We start from the raw sequence: 24806 nt of genomic DNA, 5'->3' as shown, positions 1-24806 counted from the left end.
AGCTTCTGAAATAATGAGCTATTCACGGAAGAACCCCTATACCAAATTTCAAGCAAATCGCACCATACACTATTTTATTTAAACTAGGTTGGCTTTTGGTCCACTTCCCAGAATGAAAAGATTCTCAGAAGGTACCCCCATACTGTGACTAAATTCGTTTCTAGTCAAATTTTTGTCTTAAGCAAAATGCTTGAAAAATAATTTCGGGACGCGTTCCCAAACCTATACTTATAAAATGAAATTCAACCTAGCAAAAAACACGTCAAAAGAGATTAATTTTAAGTAACTACTATCATAATGTTATAAACATATATTAATATCTTATAATAAGTACTTAACAAAAAATAAATTGAAAGTTTCGTGGTATGGATACGATTTAAAAATTGTACGAGTATAAATTTGTCATTTCGGGAACGCGGGAAAAACATGTCAAAAGCTTCTTTTGCTTAAGGCGCAGATTCCAATAAGAACCATTTCTGAAAACTATTTTCATAGATGAATCAATCGTTATATTGAACTGACAGTTAAATTAAATAAAAATAAAATCAGCTTGAGTATTATAACTGTATTCCCTATAAAATTAGTTCTCAATTCCCGAAACGTTTAGAAGACATCGAGATTGAAGTCCTAAATCATTCCTAGAATTCAATTTTATCTAACGAGAGTCTGACAACATTTTCTGTTTGAATAGGGTTGGACCAAAGAGATAAGGGTGTTTGGGGAGTTGGTTCCACATTGCAATTGAGAGGAGGGTTGGTGTCATCTGGGACACTTTACAAGCAGGACATACATTGTCTGGATAAGTAAGAGTTCAACCTAATACAGTGGGAAGATTGCTCTCTCAACCGAGAGTTCATGCAATTTCCAGCATAGTATGCCGACAACTTGTTGTAGATATGTCTTAGAGATTTCATTCTCCCTTTCTTTAAACGGTTGACTTCTTAAGTGCAGGATTTTGTTCATAGTGCTTACGGAGATGACTTCTTAAGTGCCTGGGAGGCGGGGCATCTTCAATCAGATGTCTATTAGGGTGCCCAGGTTTCTAGGTATTCAGCAGAAACTGGTTTTTCAGCATTTAATTTCTCACCTTTATGGGGAGAGTTTCTCACTGTGTAGATGATGTTCTGGAGACATAAGAAGACACCCCGTGGTAGTTCTAAGTGCGATGTTTTGACAGGCCTGTAGTTTCCTCCAGTGTGTTAGCTTTTTGCCACAATTTCTTATCTTAAATAAACACTAATAGCATATCTTCCCTTCAAGCTTTAGCTGTAAAGATTTATTAAATCTCATATTTTAACCTACAACTGTAGTTTTATTTTTTCATATTGAAAAAACTACAAATTTGGACCACATGCACAGTTTCAATTTTTGTGAAGTTTTTCAGCCACTAACAAAAATTAACATTTTCGAATCCATTCATATACATTTTCACATGTTCTACAAAGCAAAAACAAATCTGCATATTTTATTTTAATACTGTAACGAATTTACTTGCAAATCCTCTTATTTGCCCTTTTTCTAAGTTCGTATCACTAAACTGTTGAATAAATAACTACAATATTGAATAATGGAAAAATGGCCTTTATTAAACTACTTCACAATAACACTTATACTTTGCAACTAGCTGGCTTAATAACCAAACTGATAGCTTAAATGAAACTGACTTCCAAAATAATGCTGCTATGCCTCGCTAGATAGCGTCTTAATCGAAACTGCTTGATAGCTCAAATCAAACTGAATTCCAGCGCCTCTACATTTGCTGCCTTTTATACTCTCTGATTTCCACGTTCGCATCTTCTAGGCGGTTCCATTTCCAGAATCTACTAGTTGCCATCACCTCTCAAACTTCTCAGCTGTAACTACAATTGCACGATTTTATAGCTTCTCTCATTGCATACTTTTAGGAGTATCTCAGATATATGCATGTATTTGTGCATTGATTCTCCGCTGCTCGTATACGTACATGGAACATATGTGTAGACGCAATTATTGTTTCGTTTATGTAGGTACATAATGATTGATCTATGGATGTGCACGATATCACTGTTTAGCATCGGTCTAGAGATAGCAGCACCCCTTAGTTTTGCTAATATTCGTAAAAATACATTTTTTTTTCTCTTGTTTGGCAATAAGAGATTCAAATATAAAATCTTCACAAAAATTCTGTCACCCATGAATTTAAAAGCTGCTCCTACCATAAAATATTTTCCTATCAAAAGATTTCATGACATATAGATGGTTGCCATGCCAGAAGTATTGTAATGATTGAAGATTTAACTTAAATCTTCTGTGTTTCGAGATTCCACTTTGTATGATAAAACTTGCAAGATTTAACGTTAAGTCCTTTCGTATACCTAAATCTCGAATAAAGCTGTACATGGAGTTACGCTATAAATAAGTATTGGGCTTTCAAATTTGAGTGGGTTTTGAAAAATAAAGTACGGAATAAAATTCTTTGAAAAAATTACGTAATTTAAGCTGGTTGTTGTAGCGATAAGGACACTCCCCGAAGGCCTTGGGGAGTGTTATCGAGTTGATGGTCCTTTGCCGGATGCAGATCCGGTACGTTCCGGTACCAAGCCCGACCATCTCGGGAACGATTTGTTATGATCGCATGCGACCTTCTAGACCATACCGCCCTCCCACACCCTAGATTCATGAGGAGTTCGGGGTCGCCAGAGCCTCGGCTGTTTATGAAGCAGGATTCGCCACGGATAGGTGAGGTTGACAATTGGGTAAGCTATGTATTGCGCTGGCAATCTGAAGGGATTGCTCTATACAAATCCCTCGAATCCGGTATTTTAGTCGCCTCTTACGACAGGCATACCTACTGGCTATATTCTAACCCCCTAACCCGCTGGCCAATTAATAATATTTGTTCAGACGGTTGCTTTGCTACTGATATATGTAGCAATGCCCAGCACAGGTATTGTGCTGGTAAAACGAAGGTATATAATATAAATCCTCACCTTTCTGGGCCATTTATCCAATACCCACTGTACCCGCTGTTCCACAATATTGTATCCGTTGGAATAAGTGGACTTCCAAAATTATATTGACTTTGAAGAACAGAGCGCATATAATGTGTGCACTAGCGCAGGTCTATAGGAAACGCATGCATCAGATAGAGATAGCAATAAAATAATTGTGTTGGCGAGGCGGTGGATACCAAGTTGTGTGTACGACTTGAGTATTTATGTGAATATGAAAGGCATTTGTTAAGGCGAGCGTAGTGGTGGTGGTGGTGATTGTAAATATCCAGGGTCAGATTAACAGGTAGGCAGAATAGGCAGTTGCCTGGGGCCCCCGATTTTATGAAAAATATAATCAAATTAGACAAGGTTTCTAAAAAGGACATTTTCGACTCATATGACAAATTGTATGAGCGTGCAAAGAAGTGTATCGAAGTGAAAGCAGAGTATATTGAATAATAAAAAAGGTTTATAACTTTTCTTCAGTTGGAAGGTCATACTGGTGAAAGTCTAGCGAATCAAACTTTAAAGTTTCTTACTGGAGACTGTGATTTAGATATTCAAAATTGTAGAGGACAATAATATGACAACGCATATATGCAGCTTAAAGGTGTGCAAGCAAGAATATTGAGTTTGAATGAGAATGCGATCTATGGTCCCTGTTCCGCGCATTCCCTTAATTTGGTTGGGGAGCCTGCTGTGAAATGCTGTTTCTATGCAGTAGATTTTTTCGCCATTATGGCGACATTAAATAAAATTTTTTCCGCTTCCACCTATCGTTGGGGCGTATTAAAAAATAAAATAAACAATGAGAAAACTTAGAAAACGTTGTCAACTACACGCTGGAAAGTACATTCGAATGCAGTTTACGATTCATTTGATATCATATTAGCGGCTCTAGAAATCATTGCTGATGATGAATCACAAAATACTGATACTCGTTATGAGGCGACGTGTATCGCGAATAAAATGCAAAAATTCGAATTTGGTTTCATGTTGATTTTATAGAACTCTATTTTGACTGATATGCATTCAGTGAGTAAGTCACTGCAAAGTGAAAAAGCAGATATGCAAACGTGTGGTTTTTTGTACGGATTTTTGGGAGAGAGTTTAGTTTCATTCCGTGAAAATTCAATGATTTCGAGGATAAAACAAAACAATTATTACCTGGTGTAGGTTATACAGAAATCGTAAAACGTACTCGTCGTAGAAAAAACCAACCTAATGATGGAAATGAGCCAGAAGTCCAGAAGTAGAATTTTCGCCTCGCCATGATTTTAGGCAAAAGGTTTCCTCGAAATCATCGACAATCTTCACAGTGAAATCAAACGACGTACGAAAGTGATGGAAACCTCCACGAAGCTATAAATAACTTAGTTTGTTTTTAATCTAGAAATTTGGAAGAATTTTCCATTGAAATGAAAAATTCCAAAATTACGGGAACTCCAGATACACTGATGCACAAAAAACTCATAGTAATTTGTATAAGATTCTAATGGAAGATAAATTAGCCGATGTATTCCCTAGCACAGAAACAGCTCTTTGGATTTTTTTAACATTAATGATCACAAATTTTTCTGCCGAACGATCCTTCTCGCAATTAAAAAGAATCAACGCTGCTGAAAGAGCTACAACGCGACAGGAGCGACTCGAGATGTTAGGTATACTTTGCATTTAGTCAGATTTATTGAAAAAAATCGATATTGATGATATAATTGATGAATTTGCCGCCAACCAATGTAGAAAACGACATGTTTAAAATGTAGATACAGTGGTACATATTCGTTTAAAGGCACTCTTAATTTTAACTTTACCACTTTGACTTTCTTTTGTTTATGCATTCATAACAACAAATTCTAGCCCATATTCTCTGGTAATCTAACGGATATTTGACTGGCCCAAAAAACCTGTTTTCGTTTTTGTTGTTGTACTCTTATCATCACATATTCAAAAATACTACTACGAATAGGTGTATATTCGTTTAAACGCAGCAACTTTATTTTTAAATATTTATTGAATTTTTACCAATTAATTGGTCCTCAATTGTTTTAATGGCTTCATATATTCGATTGGCTATCGATTTGGCTAAACTTTGCAGGAGCATACTGCTTAAATCTTCCCAAGCTTCTTTAATATCCAACTTCAACTCTAATGGTGTCCTGTAGAGGTATCCTTGAACCTTTTGTCCATAAATTTTGCTCTACAAAATTCTTCTACTGCATGCAGGCCACTTCATAAGTGGAATGTTGTGTTCTGCAAGCCATTTCAAAGACACCTTAGAAACATGAATGGCAGTGTTATACTGTTGAAAAATGCTGTCTTCATCCATTTTGTCATCTGAAAAACAAACGAGAGCATCGTCCAATAACTCCTTATAAACTTTGAAGCTCATTTTGGGGGGTGCGGTGCAAACTTTTTCTTTTCCTGTGGATGAAAATGCCACCCACACCATAACGCTGTCACCGCCATAGTGTTTTATTAACAAACGGACGTCATTGTTACGCACAATGGTGGAGGCGGTATTTCCATCTAGAGGAAATGCAAAAATTTGCCTCGCACCCCCTAAAATGAGCTCCAAAGTTTATAAGCAGTTATTGGACGATGCTCTCGTTTGTTTTTCAGATGACAAAATGGATGAAGATAGCATTTTTCAACAGTATAACACTGCCATTCATGTTTCTAAGGGGTCTTTGAAATGGCTTGCAGAACACAACATTCCACTTATGAAGTAGCCTGCATGCAGTCCCGATTCGAATCCGGTAGAAGAACTTTGTACAGCAAAATTTATGGACAAAAGGTTCAAGGATACCTCTACAGGACACCATTAGAGTTGAAGTTGGATATTAAAGAAGCTTGGGAAGATTTAAGCAGTATGCTCCTGCAAAATTTAACCAAATCGATAGCCAATCGAATATATGAAGCCATTAAAAAAATTGAGGACCAATTAATTGGTAAAAATTCAATAAATATTTAAAAATAAAGTTGCTGCGTTTAAACGAATATACACCTGTTCGTAGTAATATTTTTGAATATGTGATGATAAGAGTACAACAACAACAACGAAAACAGGTTTTTGGGCCAGTCAAATTTCCGTTAGATTACCAGAGAATATGGGCTAGAATTTGTTGTTATGAATGCATAAACAAAAGAAAGCCAAAGTGTTAAAGTTAAAATTAAGAGTGCGTTTAAACGAATATGTACCTTTGTAGTAATTTTATTGATATTACATTGTGACAATAAAATTTTTATGAAAGATATAAGTTTGTATTTTTTAATCGAAAAAAGAAGGGAACGGACGTGAAAAAGGGCCCCCTAATTGATGGTTGCCTAGGGCCGCGTTGAGGGTTAATAGGGCCCTGTAAATATCTGATGATGTTAGCATACTATAGCCGCTAAATATGAATGCCAGAAGAACGTGGTTGTGTATGGAATTTAGTTATTTTTCGCTTTTTGTTAAAGTAACGACGAATTGTATACGGCGCGACGAAGTACATACGTATTTTTCGTTTGTTCAAAACGCATTTGTATATAATTATTTTTTTATTTTTCTCTGATCAATAATAAATATATATAAATATATATGTATGTATATAAAACGTGTGTAGATCCCCTTTACAAAGAATACGAAACAATCAATTTTTTTATAGAAGTTATATGAAAAACAAAAAAAACCCACGAGTGCACCAGTGCATACTTATTCAAATATAGCATAGCTGTGCATTTGTACGCTCTCACTTAGATACTCTTATGCATGTGTATGTGTGTTTAAATAACTTAAACCAGCACTCCTATAGGGGTCACACAAATAAAATTCCATTTTGAAGTGAATTACGTTGGAAAAAACTTGAAATAATTTTATAAAAACCATTATTATATATGTATTTTTTATAAACTGGTTGTGAATTTGTTAAACAAATAAGTTGTGCGAAAAACTTGCTGCTTGAAAAGACGTCCTCAAGAAGGAAAAAAAAACATACAAATATTTGCCAAAATCATTTGCAATCTCTTTTTTCGCAATTCCAAGTCGTTTAAGCGAAAAACGTGACAACCGACGTGTCGTTCAGATATTTTCCATTCTACGCTTATAATGCATAAAAGAAGATAGTTAAAGTTGAATTAACAACGAACTTACGACAATACAAAGTGCGGAGTATATTTTGTGCTGTAAAAAATTAAATGAGAAAAATTCAGAAAAGCGCAGAGTAATTAAAAAAAAAAAACAAATCTATAAAATTTATTACTAATGCAAACAAGTTTCCATTTCAACACAAAAGCGTGTTTCTCAAAATCAAGACCATTCGCTCCACCCCCTTCCTTCGTATAATTTTTCACCCAAAACTAATCAATTCGTAAAATATTTGCTTCGAATTAAGTTTCATTGGGAGTGTAGTGCCTTAGAGGAGAGTGCAATATAACAGCGACGGGGTGTGGTGCAACAATAGCAACAAGCAATTGCATGAGAAAAGTGAGAAGCAATATCAGCAAAGTGAGCGAGCCAGCAGTTGGTACAGAGGCGTAGGTACGCCAATCGAAATTGAGGGACCATTTTCTGTATATATGAGAATATTTGTGATGTGAAATATTTTTGGAACATTTTATATTCAGTTCTTTATATTTTACACTGTGTCACAATGTAAGAGTCATTATCTGAAGCTAACCTTCGGTATAAGAGCCAGACGTCTATAAGAAAACATTATTTACTATTTTTTTTGTTTAAGAGTCGGATAGAAATATTTTGTCAGAATAAATAATTTGTTTATAAGAATTTAACCCTCTAAGGGACAGATTTTTGTGGCTCTCTTTTGTCATGACAAAAAAATCAGTTTATCAAGAAAACCTAACTTGTTGATTTTAATTGCTTCATTTCTTTCGGTGTAAGGCATATACGTAAACATCTCGTGACAGTTATAGCGTTTACCTGTTGCAGCGAGATAGAAATTACGCGAAATATCTTATCTGAACAATCGGTTGAATTATGGATATATCCTATCGTTGCTTCCGATAAATGATTAATCGGACCACCAAATTTCATCAAGATATCTCAAAAATATATTTACCAGTTTGCGTTCAAGTAGACATACAGACGGACAGATCTACATATGTAAATCAACTCAGCTCGTCATACTGACCATTTCAGTATACTTATTGATGGCTCTATATCTTATTATTTACATAAGTACTTACAATTTGTGGGAATCAAAACAAAATATCTTACCATTTTATGAATGATTTTGTTAATTCGTGTCTCGAGAAGGAGAACAGGCAGGCCTCTCAGTGGAGCAATGCGCAGAAGTGCAATCGCATGATTAGAAGCTATATTGTAATTAGTGTTGCTCCGATAATAGTAACTAAGAGTACTTACCCGAGTACCTTACGTAAGTATCGAGTACCTTACGTAAGTATCGAGTATTTTTCGTACAAATATCTCTTAGGTATCGAATATTACATTCCGCTCCTAAATTTCCTTCCGAAAAAGGCCAGCCTTTAGCAATTTTTAGAAGAACTTGCATTATTTATTGGCGATTTTCACCGTTGCATTAAAAGTCTTCCGGTAGTAGCTGCGTGGAGTATGTTCAGGAACCAACGAGTCAACTCTTGCTGGATAGTACAGCCAGAACTAGGTGAAGATATTTCGGCCACAGTATCTCACCACATTACCATGATTTATAAACTTTTCTGCTACCTACTTTTGAAAATTATGGGCCTTTAGTCCTCTTCCCCCAAAAACCGAGTTGCGGTCGTACTTAGGGCCCTTTTTTCATTGTGAAGGCAACGCTGACGTGCAATTTAATTGACAGACATATTTCGGTGATCTGTCAAGTAGACTACCAGTCAACGCTAACCGGAGAAAGATATAGCGGACCTTAAAATTATAAATTTTCATAAAATAGTGCTGATAGCAGGAACCTCCAAACAGTTAAAAAATACATACAAGAAAAGTCGAAACAAACAGACTAGAAAAATAATTTTTGTGCGAAATTTTTGTAAAAAGCAAATGAAATGCGTACTTAAAAAATAATTTTGCAAATTGAGAATAAAAAAAATTCACGTTGTTTATATTTATGTAAAAATATTGAGTAAAAATAACCCATTAAAATTTCTTTAAGTGAGTGTAAAAGTTAAAACTCAAATAAATTTTTGGCTCCTCGTCATACCGCCTCTTATCTCTATACGCCCCACATTGCAAACTTAATATAATACTTAACCGTATCACTGCTGCTAACCGTTTGTATGTGTTGATAGCTGCTAACTACAACTACAAATTCTGTCTGCATTGCCAACAGTTGCACATGTGACAAGGCTTAACTGTCAAAACGTGTACTACATTAAATGATAGTAGAGAATTGTGCGTCTGTGGTGTTTGCGTTAATTAAAGTTTGCTCTAAAAAGCTTTAGCTTTAAACCATTGTACACAACTTAAATAAAAAGTTTAAAAGCAAAAAATTAAAATAAAAAAATATCGCTTTATTAAAACTTTGTAAAGAAATCAAAAAATTTAACAACAATGAAAGTTAAAATTGATGCCGCAAAAGCTAAAATTCCCACCATCATCACTGAATTGACAACCGAGCAACACGACGCTGGGGCAACAACGGGAAATGTTAATTCAGCCTTAAAAATGAATCGTCGTGCTAAAGATAAACCTACAGTTACTCGACACTTCCACATTGTGGGCGATGATGACGATGATGATGATGTTAATGAGGAAGAGCAGCATAATGTAGTGGAGTTTGGTGAGCAAACGGTTGAATTAGAAGAAGTGACACTAGAAGATGATGATACTATTGAAAATGTGTTAAGCCACAAATCGTTTGATATTTTACCCGCATTATCAGCATTGACATCGACAACAGCAACAACAACAAATGCTACACGAAATAATCTTATCGTAAGTGCACAACTCTGTTAATTGTAAACATGTATCTTCTACTATGGTTAGAGATTTTATCCGCCCCTTATTTGCAGCACAGTTTATTGTGTTCGAGTCAGATTTTTTCTCAATGGAACTCTCATAAAAGTAGCATGCCTACTATAAATTTAATGTTCATCATAAACTATGTAGTGGCTGCCGTTTATTTTGTAATTTTTAGCTTTCGTATACGCTCTTAAATGGTATTTAATAGGTCTCGGAAATTTATTTTGTGCTTAAAAATTCAGCCGACATTGTTTATGCCACTGAATTAGCCTCCAAAAGCATTTTGCACTAATGACATTATGAGCTCTGAAGTCTTTTTCACCTTTTTTGTCTGCTAGCCGAACCTTTTAAAATATGCTCCTATTTTCTACAATCTTTGAAAAAATTTCGTTATGAAAACCACTGCGAAGCTCAGAAGGGTGTTAAAAGGATTTAAGAGCTTTTTAAGAAAAAACTAATTTTTTTTTTACGGTAATATTTATTCTTAAAAATACACGACATATGTATATTGTACGTATGTACATATGTAGGTTATTAACCTAGGTATCAGAATAGCGTAGCCGCATAGGGCGATCCATTGAAACCTGAGCCTGGAGAAGATAATTATAGAAGCACGGGATGGTAGAACTATTATACGAGTGTAAATCTTCTCTTCTTCTTGTGGCAGGAAAAGAAGAGAGCGAAGTAATAGCTGGCACATGCTGGTGATATTTATAGTATTGACCAAAACAAACTCGCAGTAAGTTCTGCCTTCTATATCCCGGATAAAGGGCGGGAAATCTAGATCTTGAGGCAAGCGAGGACAAAACGAAATACTTCCTGCCCGCAAAGAAAGAAACGGTGCTTTGGCGCATTGATTGCCTCTACTCCGTTGAACAACATAAATCGAAAGCTGTAAAGACTTCGTCTATCTGTGAACCAGCATTAACAGCGAGAACAAATCAAATGAAGAATAACTTTTGCCAACCATACCAGTCTTGCTGTAGGGCTCGTTCTTCTAGCAGTGAGTACACTGATGTGACAGCCCTTGTTCGGCAAAAATCCCGTCCCGTTTGTAGCATGTTTGCCTCGCAATGATGGATGGTGTAAAGAGATAGTTAGGATGGGTTGGTGTTTGAAGTATTTGAGAGAAAAGTTCTTCGGAAGAGTAATAGTCAATCCCGTGATGCTAATGGATTGTAGCAAGCGAAATGACATAGTGCGATGAATACAATTCCAAAGTCTTATCTGGATACGTCATGAAATATAAATGGGTGAAGACGCTTCGACCCAGATAGTATTCCTATCAACTTGATCCCATTCGTGCTTGCAATTGGCGTCAATAAAGTGAATATGGGTCGTTAAGCATAAATTAGAAAATGTTTCAAAAACGACCGACTGCAAGATTCGGTTTAACTCATCCTAACTGGCTGTTAGTTACATAAAAAAATGTTGATCATATTAATGGGTTTCATATTCTAAACCAACAGTAAGAATGCAAAGGCTATTCCGTTCTGAGGAGAGATAACTAGAAAGGGAGCAGTGCGGGCCCTTGCGTAGCCCAATCACGGTCAATAAAAACTGAACCGCGGGGAACAGGATAAGCCAAGTGTGACTTGTATTTAATGTATCGCTTGGTGTTTATATACAGCTCTCAGTTTCTGTCCTTCATCTCGCATATTGGCATTTTCCTTAATGCGGGTGAGTTCAATTTCGGAGAAGTAGACATAAAATAAAGCATACTTAATAATGCTATTCAGTCTCTTCTCCGCTAAAGTTGGCAATAAAGCATTTTCTTCCGAAAAATTCGGTCTTCTTTGTTTGAACACAGACAATGCAAACACTGCTTTAATTTTACTCAGATTTGTCTAATTACACTGGCTCACTTCACCAGAGACGCCATTTTGAAATTCCTATGTAAAATCCCCCCTGATTTTTAAAATCGAGGTTATTTTTAATTATATGTTAACGTTTTTGAGATATTTACGAATAACGATTTTTTCCAAAAAAAAAAAAAAAATTTTCCTCCACTTAATCATATATATCTCAAGAACGAATTGAGCAATTGCAAAACGGTTTGAAGTTTTTAAAAGGTAGTAAAATTAATATAATTTTTAAAAGGTAATAAAATTACATAAACTGTGCATACAACACTTTTTGCTAGACCCTGCAGATTCAAAGATAACGAACAATCCTTACGGATTTTTTCCATTTTTTTTGTAATAATATAAAAAAATTTGTACTTTGCGAGGAGGGATATCGAAAACTTTTTAATTTTTTTTGCAGATTTGTTCCATTAATACTTATGTAACTAACTGATAACCGAATACTAACACATATGTACCAGTAGGGTACTTAAGTATTAAATGGATATATTTACTTGAATGCTTATAACTTTTGTATTAGGCCATCAATTTTGATGAATGAAAGCTTAATTTTTTTGAAATAAAACAGGGCTTAGAGAGAAAAAAAATCTGCAAAAACTAACTAACTGATATACGAATACTAACACATATGTACCAGTAGGGTACTTAAGTATTAAATGGATATATTTACTTGAATGCTTATAACTTTTGTATTAGTCCATCGATTTTGTTGAATGAAAGCTTATTTTTTTTTTGTAATAAGACGGAGCTTAGAGAGAAAACAAAAAAATCTGCAAAAAATAACTAACTGATATACGAATACTAACACATATGTACCAGTAGGGTACTTATGTATTAAATAGATATATTTACTTGAATGCTTATAACTTTTGTATTAGGCCATCAATTTTGATGAATGAAAGCTTATTATTTTTGAAATAAAACAGAGCTTAGAGAGAAAAAACAAATTGCAAAAAATTAAAAAGTTTTCGATATCCCTCCTCGCAAAGTACAAATTTTTTTATATTTTTACAAAAAAAATGGAAAAAATCCGTAAGGATTGTTCGTTATCTTTGAATCTGCAGGGCCTAGCAAACCGTTTTGGAATTGCTCAATTCGTTCTTGAGATATATATGATTAAGTGAACCCATTTTGTTTTTTTTTTTTTTTTTTGATAAAACCGTTATTCGTAAATATCTCAAAAACGTTACCAAAGAATTAAAAATAACATTGATTTTCGAAATCAGGGGGTGATTTTACATAGGAATTTCATAACGGCGTCTCTGGTGCGCTTTGGCTGTAAACCAGTGTTATATTTAAACGTTTCAAGGATCGGTCCCTGTAAATGGGTTAATTTGATGCAATTTCCAAGTATAGGTAGTCCCTATTTCTGAAAGCTTAAAAGCCCTGACACATAAGCACTTTTTCATATAGATGAGTTTAACACAAGCGTATGCATTATGAGTAGATTGCACGCATTTTTATGGAGAACTGTAGAATGAGCGACATTGGCGCCATCTGATATTGAAAAGTCATCTCCCAAATTTTGTTACAAGCAAAGCATAAGAGGAAGAATGTGACATTTGTTTTGGTTAAGGGTGTTGGCACACTTTGCAAGTTAATTTATTTTTCCCACTGGTTGGTAAATTTTCTAACATTTTTCGCAAGTAAAAACTGCAATATAACAATCGAATACGACACAAAATATGTTAGCAAATATCTTAGTTGTATAGGGATAATGTTTATACCAGTGCTTTGCGAAATTTTTTATGTGAATGGGCAAGGCGAAATAAACTTCAATTGCCAAGTCTGAAGTTCTTTCATATCTACAAACGCAACATCTTGGTTGATTGTGGCGATGTTATTGGAATGCATAAGCTTATGTTAAGCGCATCTTTATGAAAAATGTCATTGTGTCACGGCCTTAAATCCTATTTTGTGAAAAAATCAACTCAATTTCATTGACACATATATATTTATGTATATATGTTCAAAAGTTAACAAGTCCGAACTTGTTCCATATCTTATTTATACAAATTTATTTGGCAAAACTTGTTTCCGAATGCCTGTATGTTTTTATAATTTGTGTACGAGTATCCCGCCCTACATGCCCTCCACTAAACTTATCTTCATATAACAAGTCTTGATTCCACTTTATCTTTTTATCTAACCGATACACTTAGAGCAACGACAAATGTATATGAAGCGGGTGGAAGGAAAGAAACATCACACAGTATTGACATGTTATGTTTTGCCCTTTTTTTCACAACTGACATTGTTCGGTTTTTGGTGTATGAGGGTAGTAAGAGTATTTAATTGTGGTTGCTATCATTGCATTCGTCTTTTGGTACGCCTTTGGAATTTCAATTTACATATTTCTTATTACGTCGTTTTTGTGTGCTTCTTCTTCTTGCTCTTCACACATTTCGTTTTATGGCTTATTTCTCCAGTTGGAATTTTTCTTATTTTGACATTTCAGTGTTTATTCGCATACACACACATATATATGTATGCATATAAGGCTGTAGATGTCAACAGATAGGAAGAGTGCCGCACTATGTGTATGAAATGTATATCTGTCTCTGTCTCTTTTGAAATCTTGGCAAAACAAGTATTTTAACAAATATGAATTTTATAGCATGCAATATATGTTTTGACTATATGCAGTTTATACGCATGTTGTTGTTTTTGAATATATCAAAAGAATTGGCATTCAACACGTGCACAGTGAAATTCGTTCTGTTAACGTACTATGGAGATACATGTACATATGTATGTTTAGTATTTATGTATGTATCTATTCATGCATATGTAGATATGTATGTATATAGAGAAGCATCGAAATTGTTCTCGCAAACATTTAGTTTAGTTAGGCAATCACATTATGCTCGAGTCAAGGTCGAATGACGAAAGAAATATGTATTTTGAATTGCGAAATTCATTGCCTTGTTTCCATAAACAAATTAATAAATTGTCAATACATACCTACGTTATATACCCAGCAATAAATTTGAACCTTATATAAGGCTTATTTCATAAGGCCAAAAAGTTTTGGTATCGGGCCTTAATTCTATAAGGAGTACTAGTTGTATGGATTATTATTTTTGGTAATAGTCTAGTTGAGGGGTCGACTGCTAATACGCTACCAAAAATATTGAGAGAGGTGTCAAAAGACGCGTATTAACCTCGAGAACAATAATCTGAAGGCGGAAAAGAAAAATTTTATCTCTGTCCGGAGATATTTGCAGTTGAAGTTGGCGATTTCCATGTGGTTGTTGTTGTGTTGGTACCCACCAAAAAAATTGTGCATCACCGTGGCGGTAGCCACGGTTAAACCACACACCCGGACGTGGCATGGCGTAGCCCAGGGTTATTTTTTATAAGCGCGGCCGAAGGCCGCCAACGCCGAAAGGTGTTCTGCGCAAAAATACTATGGATCCGACCCCCGGTTTCGGAGGTACCCGCGGGTCTTTTTTCGGGTTTTCGTTAATATCTTTTGAACGCGTTAATATTTTTATTTTCCGCCTTCGGATTATTAATACTGATGTCAAGACGCGTCTTTTGACACCTCTCTCGATATTTTTGGTAGCGTATTAGCAGTCGACCCCTCAACTAGACTATTACCTTATTTTTATACCCCTGAATTGTCAGCACTTATGTCATTAGTCATAAGAGTTTTCTGAAAGATAACGTTATGTATAAGGATTACAGCCTATCTATATATATATAAAAATCAAATTCTGTGTGTATGTTCGCTATGGAAACGTATTTCCCACACTTCAACCATCACCAAATTGGTTATAGGTTCCTTCGATCAACGGGAAAGTTTTAGGCTAAAAATAATTTCGATATATAAAAGGGGCGTGGCACCTCCCATACAAATGGAATCTTTGGTACTGCATAACTTTAAAGGTATACATGCCAGAACATTGAAATTCAGTAAGGAGTTATATGAGATCAATCCCTAACACCACCAAAAAAATGTGGAATTAGGAAAAAGGGGGCGTGGAACCTCCCATACAAATGGAATATATCATACTGTGTATCTCTGGATGTAGTAATGGTAAGATAATGAAAATTGATAAGGAGCTATATGACGTTAGGTCCTAACACCTCCAGTAAAGTGTGGAATTGGGAATAAAGGGGCGTAGCATCTTCCTACAAATGGGATTTTTCACAACTATGGCTGCCGTACAAACTTAGGTTATTTTAACACCTAAAGTTTGACTGCATTGTTGAGTTTGGCTGTTATTCCTTTTGGACGTTTAGTAATCTGTCGCCGTTAAAAAAATTTGTTAGCTTCAGTCTATCTACATCTTCTATAAAAATAAAAATACTGTGTGTGTGTTCCCTATGGAAAGATATTTCCCACACTTCAATCATCGCCAAATTTTGGATATGGGTTCCTTGGATCAAGACTAAGGTTTTTCATATTTCAGAATTAAGAATTTTAAATAATGTTTTTTTTTTTTTGGCTATGGGAACGAGCAATCTTAGCTCCCAAAATTGATCATGTATACAAAATCAATGATCGCATTCAAAACCAAATTCCTGCTGAATTGACGAAATATAAATCGATCGACACAGTTAAAGATGAAGATCGAATTGTGAATTATCGAATGCTTGCTTATATATTAACTTTGAAAATTGGCTCACCAATCATGCTTCTTCGGAATTTAGAACCACCAAAATTGTGCAATGGAACCAGACTTTGCGTTAAGAAATTAATGCCGAATGTAATCGAAGCAACAATCATCAGCGGTAAAAGCAAAGGTGAAGATGTGCTCATACCACGGATCCCAATGATTCGTACAGTTTTGCCATTCAATTTTAAGCTCTTACAGTTTCTATACGCCTTGCTTTTGCAATTACAATCAACAAAGCACAAGGACTATCTTACTGTTGCAGGATTAAATTTAGAGAGTCCGTGCTTTTCCCAGGGTCAGCTATATGTTGCTTGCTCTAGAGTTGGAACGCCAAAAAATTGGTTTATCTTTGCACCGAACGAAAAAGCCAAAAATATTGTGTACCCACATACATTACAATAACATACAATAATAAAATGTGTGTAAGCGAAAATTTCACCAAATATGCGTACAAAATGCAATTCAATTTACAGAACAATAAACTAAATTATCAACAAACAAAACAGAAAATATAACGCAACATTCACTCGATCTCGGACGTTACAACGTACGACGGGTAAAGCTGGTATAAAATAATGCTTACATAAGACATTATTATATGTAAGCCATTAGGGTAATTCTTTACATTAGCTCACAACTGCTAAAACCCGTCAAAAAATATCGGGAGAGGTGTCAACAGACGCGCTTTAGACCTGGGATCACGAATCCGAAAGCGGAAATTGGAACTTTTTTTTCGGAGATATTTGCAAACAAAATCGAAAATTTTCATTTGATTGTTGTAATTTTGATGATTTTGTATGTTTGGGTATAGTTTTGGTTTCCAAACCGGTGTTGGACCCAACCAGAGTAATTCTTTATAAGCGCGGCCGAAGGCCGTCAATGTAGAAAAGTGTTCCGCGCAAAAATACTATGGATCCCACCCCCGGTTTCGGAGCGCTCCGGGGCCATTTTTCGTTTTTATGGAAATATCTTTTCACAGAAATAAAATTTTTATTTTCCGCTTTCGGATTCGTGGTCCTGGGATCAAGAAGCGTCTTTTGACATCTCTCCCGATATTTTTGGACGAGTTTTAGCAGTTGTGAGCTAAAGTAAAGAATTACGGCCATTAGGAAGAATATTATAAGATACTGCTTGCTGTATAAGAACTTTAATATAAGATTATAACCCACTAAAGATCAGTCTTACATAAGGCGTTATAATAAGGTAATATATCGAGAACAATAACCTGACCAGGGTAATTTTTTATAAGCGCTGCTGAAGGCCGCCAATGCAGAAAAGTGTTCCGCGCAAAAATACTATGGATCCCACCCCGGTTTCGGAGCGCTCCGGGGCCATTTTTCGTTTTTTTGGAAATATCTTTTCACAGAAATAAAATTTTTAATTTCCACTTTCGGATTCGTGGTCCTGGGATCAAGAAGCGTCTTTTGACGTCTCTCCCGATATTTTTGGACGAGTTTTAGCAGTTGTGAGCTAAAGTAAAGAATTACCGCCATTAGGACGAATATTATAAGATACTGCTTGCTGTATAAGAACTTTAATATAAGATTATAACCCACTAAAGATCAGTCTTACATAAGGCGTTATAATAAGGTAATATATCGAGAACAATAACCTGACCAGGGTAATTTTTTATAAGCGCGGCTGAAGGCCGCCAATGCAGAAAAGTGTTCCGCGCAAAAATACTATGGATCCCACCCCCGGTTTCGGAGCGCTCCGGGGCCATTTTTCGTTTTTTTGGAAATATCTTTTCACAGAAATAAAATTTTTAATTTCCACTTTCGGATTCGTGGTCCTGGGATCAAGAAGCGTCTTTTGACGTCTCTCCCGATATTTTTGGACGAGTTTTAGCAGTTGTGAGCTAAAGTAAAGAATTACCGCCATTAGGAAGAATATTGTAAGATACTGCTTGCTGTATAAGAACTTTAATATAAGATTATAACCCACTAAAGATCAGTCTTACATAAGGCGTTATAATAAGGTAATATATCGAGAACAATAACCTGACCAGGGTAATTTTTTATAAGCGCGGCTGAAGGCCGCCAATGCAGAAAAGTGTTCCGCGCAAAAATACTATGGATCCCACCCCCGGTTTTGGAGCGCTCCGGGGCCATTTTTCGTTTTTTTGGAAATATCTTTTCACAGAAATAAAATTTTTAATTTCCACTTTCGGATTCGTGGTCCTGGGATCAAGAAGCGTCTTTTGACATCTCTCCCGATATTTTTGGACGAGTTTTAGCAGTTGTGAGCTAAAGTAAAGAATTACCGCCATTAGGAAGAATATTGTAAGATACTGCTTGCTGTATAAGAACTTTAATATAAGATTATAACCCACTAAAGATCAGTCTTACATAACCTGATTATAAGGTTTATGAACTAGGTAGCATAAGGAATAGTATACCATAAGAAAAATAAAAATAAAATCCAGTTCCCTTAATAATATTACGAAAATGTATCGACTAGAGCTGGATTATATTGAAGTTTAGGCAAAATGAAGTTTCTGTTTACTTTTGAGCAAAGGCTTAGTTGTAGCGTAACGAATGTATGAAGTTAGATTAATGCTCCAACTATTAGGTGTGAGACAATTTTGCATGATGGCTACATCTTTCACTTGAATAGATTTAATCTATGTAATGTTTTTACGGACCTGCCGATTTAACCTAACCCAACTTTGCCCATGGCCGAAAAAAGTTATTACATACTTACAATTTTTTCATATAAATGAGTTCAACGCAATCTCATGCATGCCAGAAACATCGCCATCACGCAAGATGTTAAGTTTGTAAATATAAAGGAACTTCACACTTGAGAAATTGGAGTTTATTTCGTCTTGCCCATTCCTATACAAAATTTCGCGAAGCTCTGTTATAAACATTCCCATTCTACAAGAAAAATTTTTGCTAACGTATTTTGTTTCCTATTCATTTGTTAAATTGCAGTTTTTACTGTAAACAAGTAAGGAAGGTTAAGTTCGGGTGTAACCGAACATTACATACTCAGTTGAGAGCTATGGAGACATAATAAGGGAAAATCACCATGTAGGTAAATGAATCTAGGGTAACCCTGGAATGTGTTTGTATGACATATGTATCAAATGAAAGGCATTAAAGAGTATTTTATGAGGAAGTGGGCCATAGTTCTATAGGTGGACGCCGTTTCGAAATATCGCCATAAAGGTGGACCAGGGGTGACCCTAGAATTTGCTTGTACAATATTGGTATCAAATTAAAGGTATTAATGAAGGTTTTAAAAGGGAGTGGTGGTAATTGTATATGTGAAAGCGTTTTCCAGATATCGACCAAAATGTGGACCAGGGTGACCCGGAACATCATCTGTTGGATACCGCTAATTTATTTATATATGTAATACCTGCCAAGTTTTCAAGGGTTTTTTTTATTTCGCCCGGCAGAACTTTTTCATTTTCTTCTACTTAATATGGTAGGTGTCACAACCATTTTACAAAGTTTTTTCTAAAGTTATATTTTGCGTCAATAAACCAATCCAATTACCATGTTTCATCCCTTTTTTCGTATTTGGTATAGAATTATGGCATTTTTTTTTTTCATTTTTCGTAATTTTCGATATCGAAAAAGTGGGCGTGATCATAGTCGGATTTCGTTCATTTTTTATACCAAGATAAAGTGAGTTCAGATAAGTTCAGTAAAGATATGTCGATTTTTGCTCAAGTTATCGTCTTAACGGCCATGCGGAAGGACAGACGGACGACTATGTATAAAAACTGGGCGTGGCTTTAACCGATTTCGCCCATTTTCACAGAAAACAGTTAACGTAATAAAATCTATGCCCCTACCAAATTTCAAAAGGATTGGAAAAGTTTTGTTCGACTTATGGCATTAAAAGTATCCTAGACCAATTAAATGAAAAAGGCGGAGCCACACCCATTTTGAAATTTTCTTTTATTTTTGTATTTTGCTGCACCATATCATTACTGGAGTTGAATGTTGACATAATTTACTTATATATTGTAAATATATTAAATTTTTTGTTAAAATTTTACTTAAAAAAATTTTTTTTTTAAAGTGGGCGTGGTCTTTCTCCGATTTTGCTAATTTTTATTAAGCGTACATATAGTAATAGGAGTAACGTTCCTGCCAAATTTCATCATGATATCTTCAACGACTGCCAAATTACAGCTTGCAAAAATTTTAAATTACCTTCTTTTAAAAGTGGTCGGTGCCACGCCCATTGTCCAAAATTTTACTAGTTTTCTATTTTGCGTCATAAGTTCAACCCACCTACCAAGTTTCATCGCTTTATCTGTCTTTGGTAATGAATTATCGCACTTTTTCGGTTTTTCGAAATTTTCGATATCGAAAAAGTGGGCGTGTTTATAGTCCGATATCGTTCATTTTAAATAGCGATCTGAGATGAGTGCTCAGGAACCTACATACCAAATTTCATCAAGATACCTCAAAATTTACTCAAGTTATCGTGTTAACGGACGGACGGATGGACGGACGGACGGACATAGCTCAATCAAATTTTTTTTCGATCCTGATGATTTTGATATATGGAAGTCTATATCTATCTCGATTCCTTTATACCTGTACAACCAACCGTTATAAAATCAAACTTAATATACTCTGTGAGCTCTGCTCAACTGGATATAAAAATTCTAGAAAAGTATCCATGAGTGCGAAAAATAGTTTCACTTGCAAAAGAATCCTAAGCAAAAGGCTGCATGTTCGATGACGTAGTGTCGTTCGATCTGCTTTGTAAGCTCTTAAACCTCGCAACCCTACACTGGGGGTTTATGGGAGTTTTTCTATTGCTGCAAAATCATGTCAAAGGAAGCACTCTTTTATTCCTCGCTTGGAGAGGCCTCACAAGATTCAATGTTCTACTGGGAAGCAATAAATAAATGCATACATAATATGTATTACATATACATATACACATATGTATAATATACATATATACTGCATAAATCTCGATGTCAACTTCTAAATTGTGAATTCACGTAACAATGAAACTGAGAAAATGCTAAAAAATATTTGCAATAAAAAGGAATAATTACAAAAAGCATTCGATTTCAAATTTTTAAACACACGAATTAAAATAAAATTAAAAGGTATAACAAGTCACGATTCTATCCTATACAGATACGAAATATGCATACATTAACCCTCCGATTAGCGGTGAATAAATTCAACGCATCTTAGCGTTGTAGTCTGGCCAGACGAAATTTGACACTTTGAACTTTATCCATAAATATTTAAATTTTGAAGAAATCTCGTCGCACACTGTGATTAACCAGAAATAATTTTGAATTTTTATTGATAAATTTTGAAACAAATACGAATTATGAGGTCTTATAAGCTCAAAAATATGTTCGTCTAGCTAGACAACAACGCTAAAATGTGGCATAATCAACTTTGGTACAAAAAAACAAATAAAATAAAAAGAAAAAAATATCGATTTTCGAATTATTATAAAGACCGCCTCTAAACTTAAAAAGTCACTAAAGCTTTTCATGATCGGGTGGGTAGAAGTAAAGTTATTCACGAAAATAAAGCCTTCTCGTCCTGCCAGACCCCACAATCTATCGGAGGGTTAAGACGATGTACGAAAATACCGCGGTACACACATATAGAACTGCATAAAGATCTAAAAAGAGAGCATTGAGTATCTCAAATTTTAATAAATATCAATATCTCAAATATTTTAAAATTAAATTTCGATCACTTACAAAATTTAAAAGTTTAGTTAAAAATTAATTTTGCCATTTCGACACATACAGCAGCGAACATGAAAATAGCAGTGTCACTTTTTATCAAATTTCGTAAATTCAATAATTTTTTTTTAGTTTCTATTTATTTAAGAAAATACTTCTATAAATTTTGTAACTGAGACTGTGCAAACCAATCTCAAAAACGTTCTCGATTTTATTTAGAGTTTTCTGAATTTTTTTAAGTTTTGTAGCCCAATGAGCTTTAGCCCAATAAAGCACTTATTATAGATCTGTCGAAATTCGCTTTACTGTTTGAAGATGTTCAGAAAACTCTAAAAAAGTTCGAAATTTTCGTACTAGTTTCTTGAAATTTCGAATTTTTAAAAATTTTTTTTTTAGATTGATTTGCATTACTTCAGTTAGAAAATTCATAGAACTTATTTCTTCAATTATCGAAAATGAAAAAAGAAGAGTTTAATTGGCAAAATTTTATTAGAACCTGCCACTGCTATTTTCGCGTTCGGTGCTATACACACTTTCTATGAAAGTCAATTAATACATATCTGCCTTGAAATTTGTTTTTCATGTTCATATACATTAATGCTCACAAAGCTTGACATACATACACATAGACGTTCGTACATATCCATAAATTCTTATTTTATTTTACCACTTTCGGCACTACAAAAATGAGGGTGTAAAGACCTTTTTTGTATACATACATATATATGTACATATTTGGTAACAACAAAAAATTTATATGTTCTCAATTTTCGAATTCTTTTTGTATCTTCGATAGCGTTAAAGCTTTAAAATCAGGTAGTCAACAAAATGCTCTGTGGTCACATTGCAGTCAAACCAACTCGTTATAAAATACTTCAGAACTAGTATAAAGCCCAAGTGAACTAGTCAGCTAACTGGACTTTTCCTCATAGCAATTGGTTTTTTTAACATGGTGATGTCCTACGAGATTTCAGTTGTCATATTAATAAACAAAAAAGTGCTTTCCTTGCTTTTCGAGGTTAGCCTACGAAAGGTCTCTTAAGCTAGCCCACCTTTCCAGCCCAATCAAATAACGAGACCGTACTAAATTGCACAAGCTAAAACTTAAACTAGCCCAACCCTCGGTATTTAAAAAAAAAACAAGTGTAATAAATTTAATTAACCCGTATTAAATTAGCATTAAATATTGTGCAATTTAGTGCGGTCTCGTTTTTTGATTGGGCATATGGGTTGGGCTAACTTAAGATACCTGCCTACGAAACATAAATATTGACTTTCGAATGTCAGATTCGAACCCATACCAATATATATTTTTTCTTAAATTTTTCTTTTTGAATTGTATACATTTATATACAATGCTACTGAGTAATCCATTGAAAGCAAAGCTCTATCAAAGTTATATCAGCCTTAATGTAATGGTCACAATCTTGGACGCTGGAGTATTTGAGAGAAAATTTTACAGGAAAATTTATGGTGAGCATCCATACCAAGTCATGCCATTCATCTCTGACCGATAGTTATGGCCGTCCAACAAGGCGCGTCAGTCGCTTCCTCGCTTTGTCAACTCGTTCTAACCGTTTTCCCCCTGGTCCTTCCAGCGGAGTGCCTTCTTTGTCGGGTTCCGATAAAATACTCTCTTTGCCGGAGCATCATTTTTTATTCGCATATCATGGCCTAGCTAGCGCAGCCGCTGCGTTTTAATTCACTGGACTATTTTAATGTCTGCGTAAAGCTCGTACAGCTCAGCTTCTTCATCAGCATGCGCCATATGCAACTCTTATAGCATATTGCTCCAGAGCGGTTAAGTTCTGCAGCTTGTTTTGTTTTTTCCAACATCAAATTAAAGAAATCGCACAATATATGTTCGCCCTCCTGAAACCTGCTTTAGTTTCGAGGGCACCGCAGGCAATTTACCAGCGATCGCGGCCTTGTTGTCTTTTAATGTGGTTATTGCTGTTCTGACTTCACCATTCCGTCATCCTTGATTGCGGGATCGGGTTTATCATCCCTGTGCGGTACATCGCTGCCTCCATTTTCTCCATTTAAGAAAGCAGAGAAGTATTCCCTCCATAATCAAAGTACTCTCTTGACATCGGTTTCAAGGTCACCGCTTTCGGTTGCAACGTGGCATTCTTCGCCGTACCAGTTCTTTTTCCGTGGTCGTCGGTAACCGATTTTTTTCATCGTCGACGGTACGAAGTGCTTTAGAGATATGCTCCCACTGCTACTGCACTCCGTCGGGTCGACTCCTTGGTGAATGCTCTCAGAGAGCACAAGTCAGAGTAGATTTTCGAAGTCGATTGGTAGTCCGTTGCAATTGAAGCGTTTCGATGTCTAGCTCTACTTGTATTTCTTGTTCTTTGCGCTAAGCCGCGCGGAGGCAAGCGCGTATTATGGCTGAAACGAGATAGCAATCTGAGTTGATGTTAAGTCCTCGCTTAAGTTTATGCATGTATATTGTGCTGAAAATGTGCTGTCCTTTAGCAGAAGTTCCATTATGTAGGCTGAACTTTCCGACCGTGGGGCCTTAAACACCTTCTTTGCTTTAGAAACCGTCCCTCCCCTCGTCGTCCTTCTCCCCTGTCGTTGCATGGACGCAAATGAAGGATATTATAAAAATGTTTGCTTTTTATTCGGATAGCGGCGAGACGTTCGTTGACAGCCGTGAACGTCACTACTTGGCGACAGAGGTAGACTTCTGCTACGAATCCGACACCGGAACAGCGCTTATTTGCA

At 35.5% G+C, this 24806-nt stretch overlaps 1 protein-coding gene across 2 annotated transcripts in view; it reads left to right on the top strand.

Moving 5' to 3' along the window:
* Positions 1-24806, top strand: part of kay (transcription factor kayak) — a 265831-nt gene that overhangs the window by 77012 nt on the left and 164013 nt on the right. The window contains exon 1 of one of the 2 annotated variants that reach the window (XM_067762715.1): positions 9334-9861. The exons of the other annotated variant lie outside the window; for it this stretch is intronic. Within the exon in view, the coding sequence (XP_067618816.1) occupies positions 9478-9861 (384 nt within the window). The 5' untranslated portion in view covers positions 9334-9477. Of the gene's footprint in view, positions 1-9333; positions 9862-24806 lie in introns of those variants that run through there. 2 annotated transcript variants of the gene reach the window in all.

Source organism: Eurosta solidaginis, chromosome 1 (assembly GCF_040869045.1).
Source record: "Eurosta solidaginis isolate ZX-2024a chromosome 1, ASM4086904v1, whole genome shotgun sequence".
Taxonomy (NCBI): Eukaryota; Metazoa; Arthropoda; class Insecta; order Diptera; family Tephritidae; genus Eurosta; species Eurosta solidaginis.
This window is presented reverse-complemented; position numbering and strand designations above follow the sequence as displayed.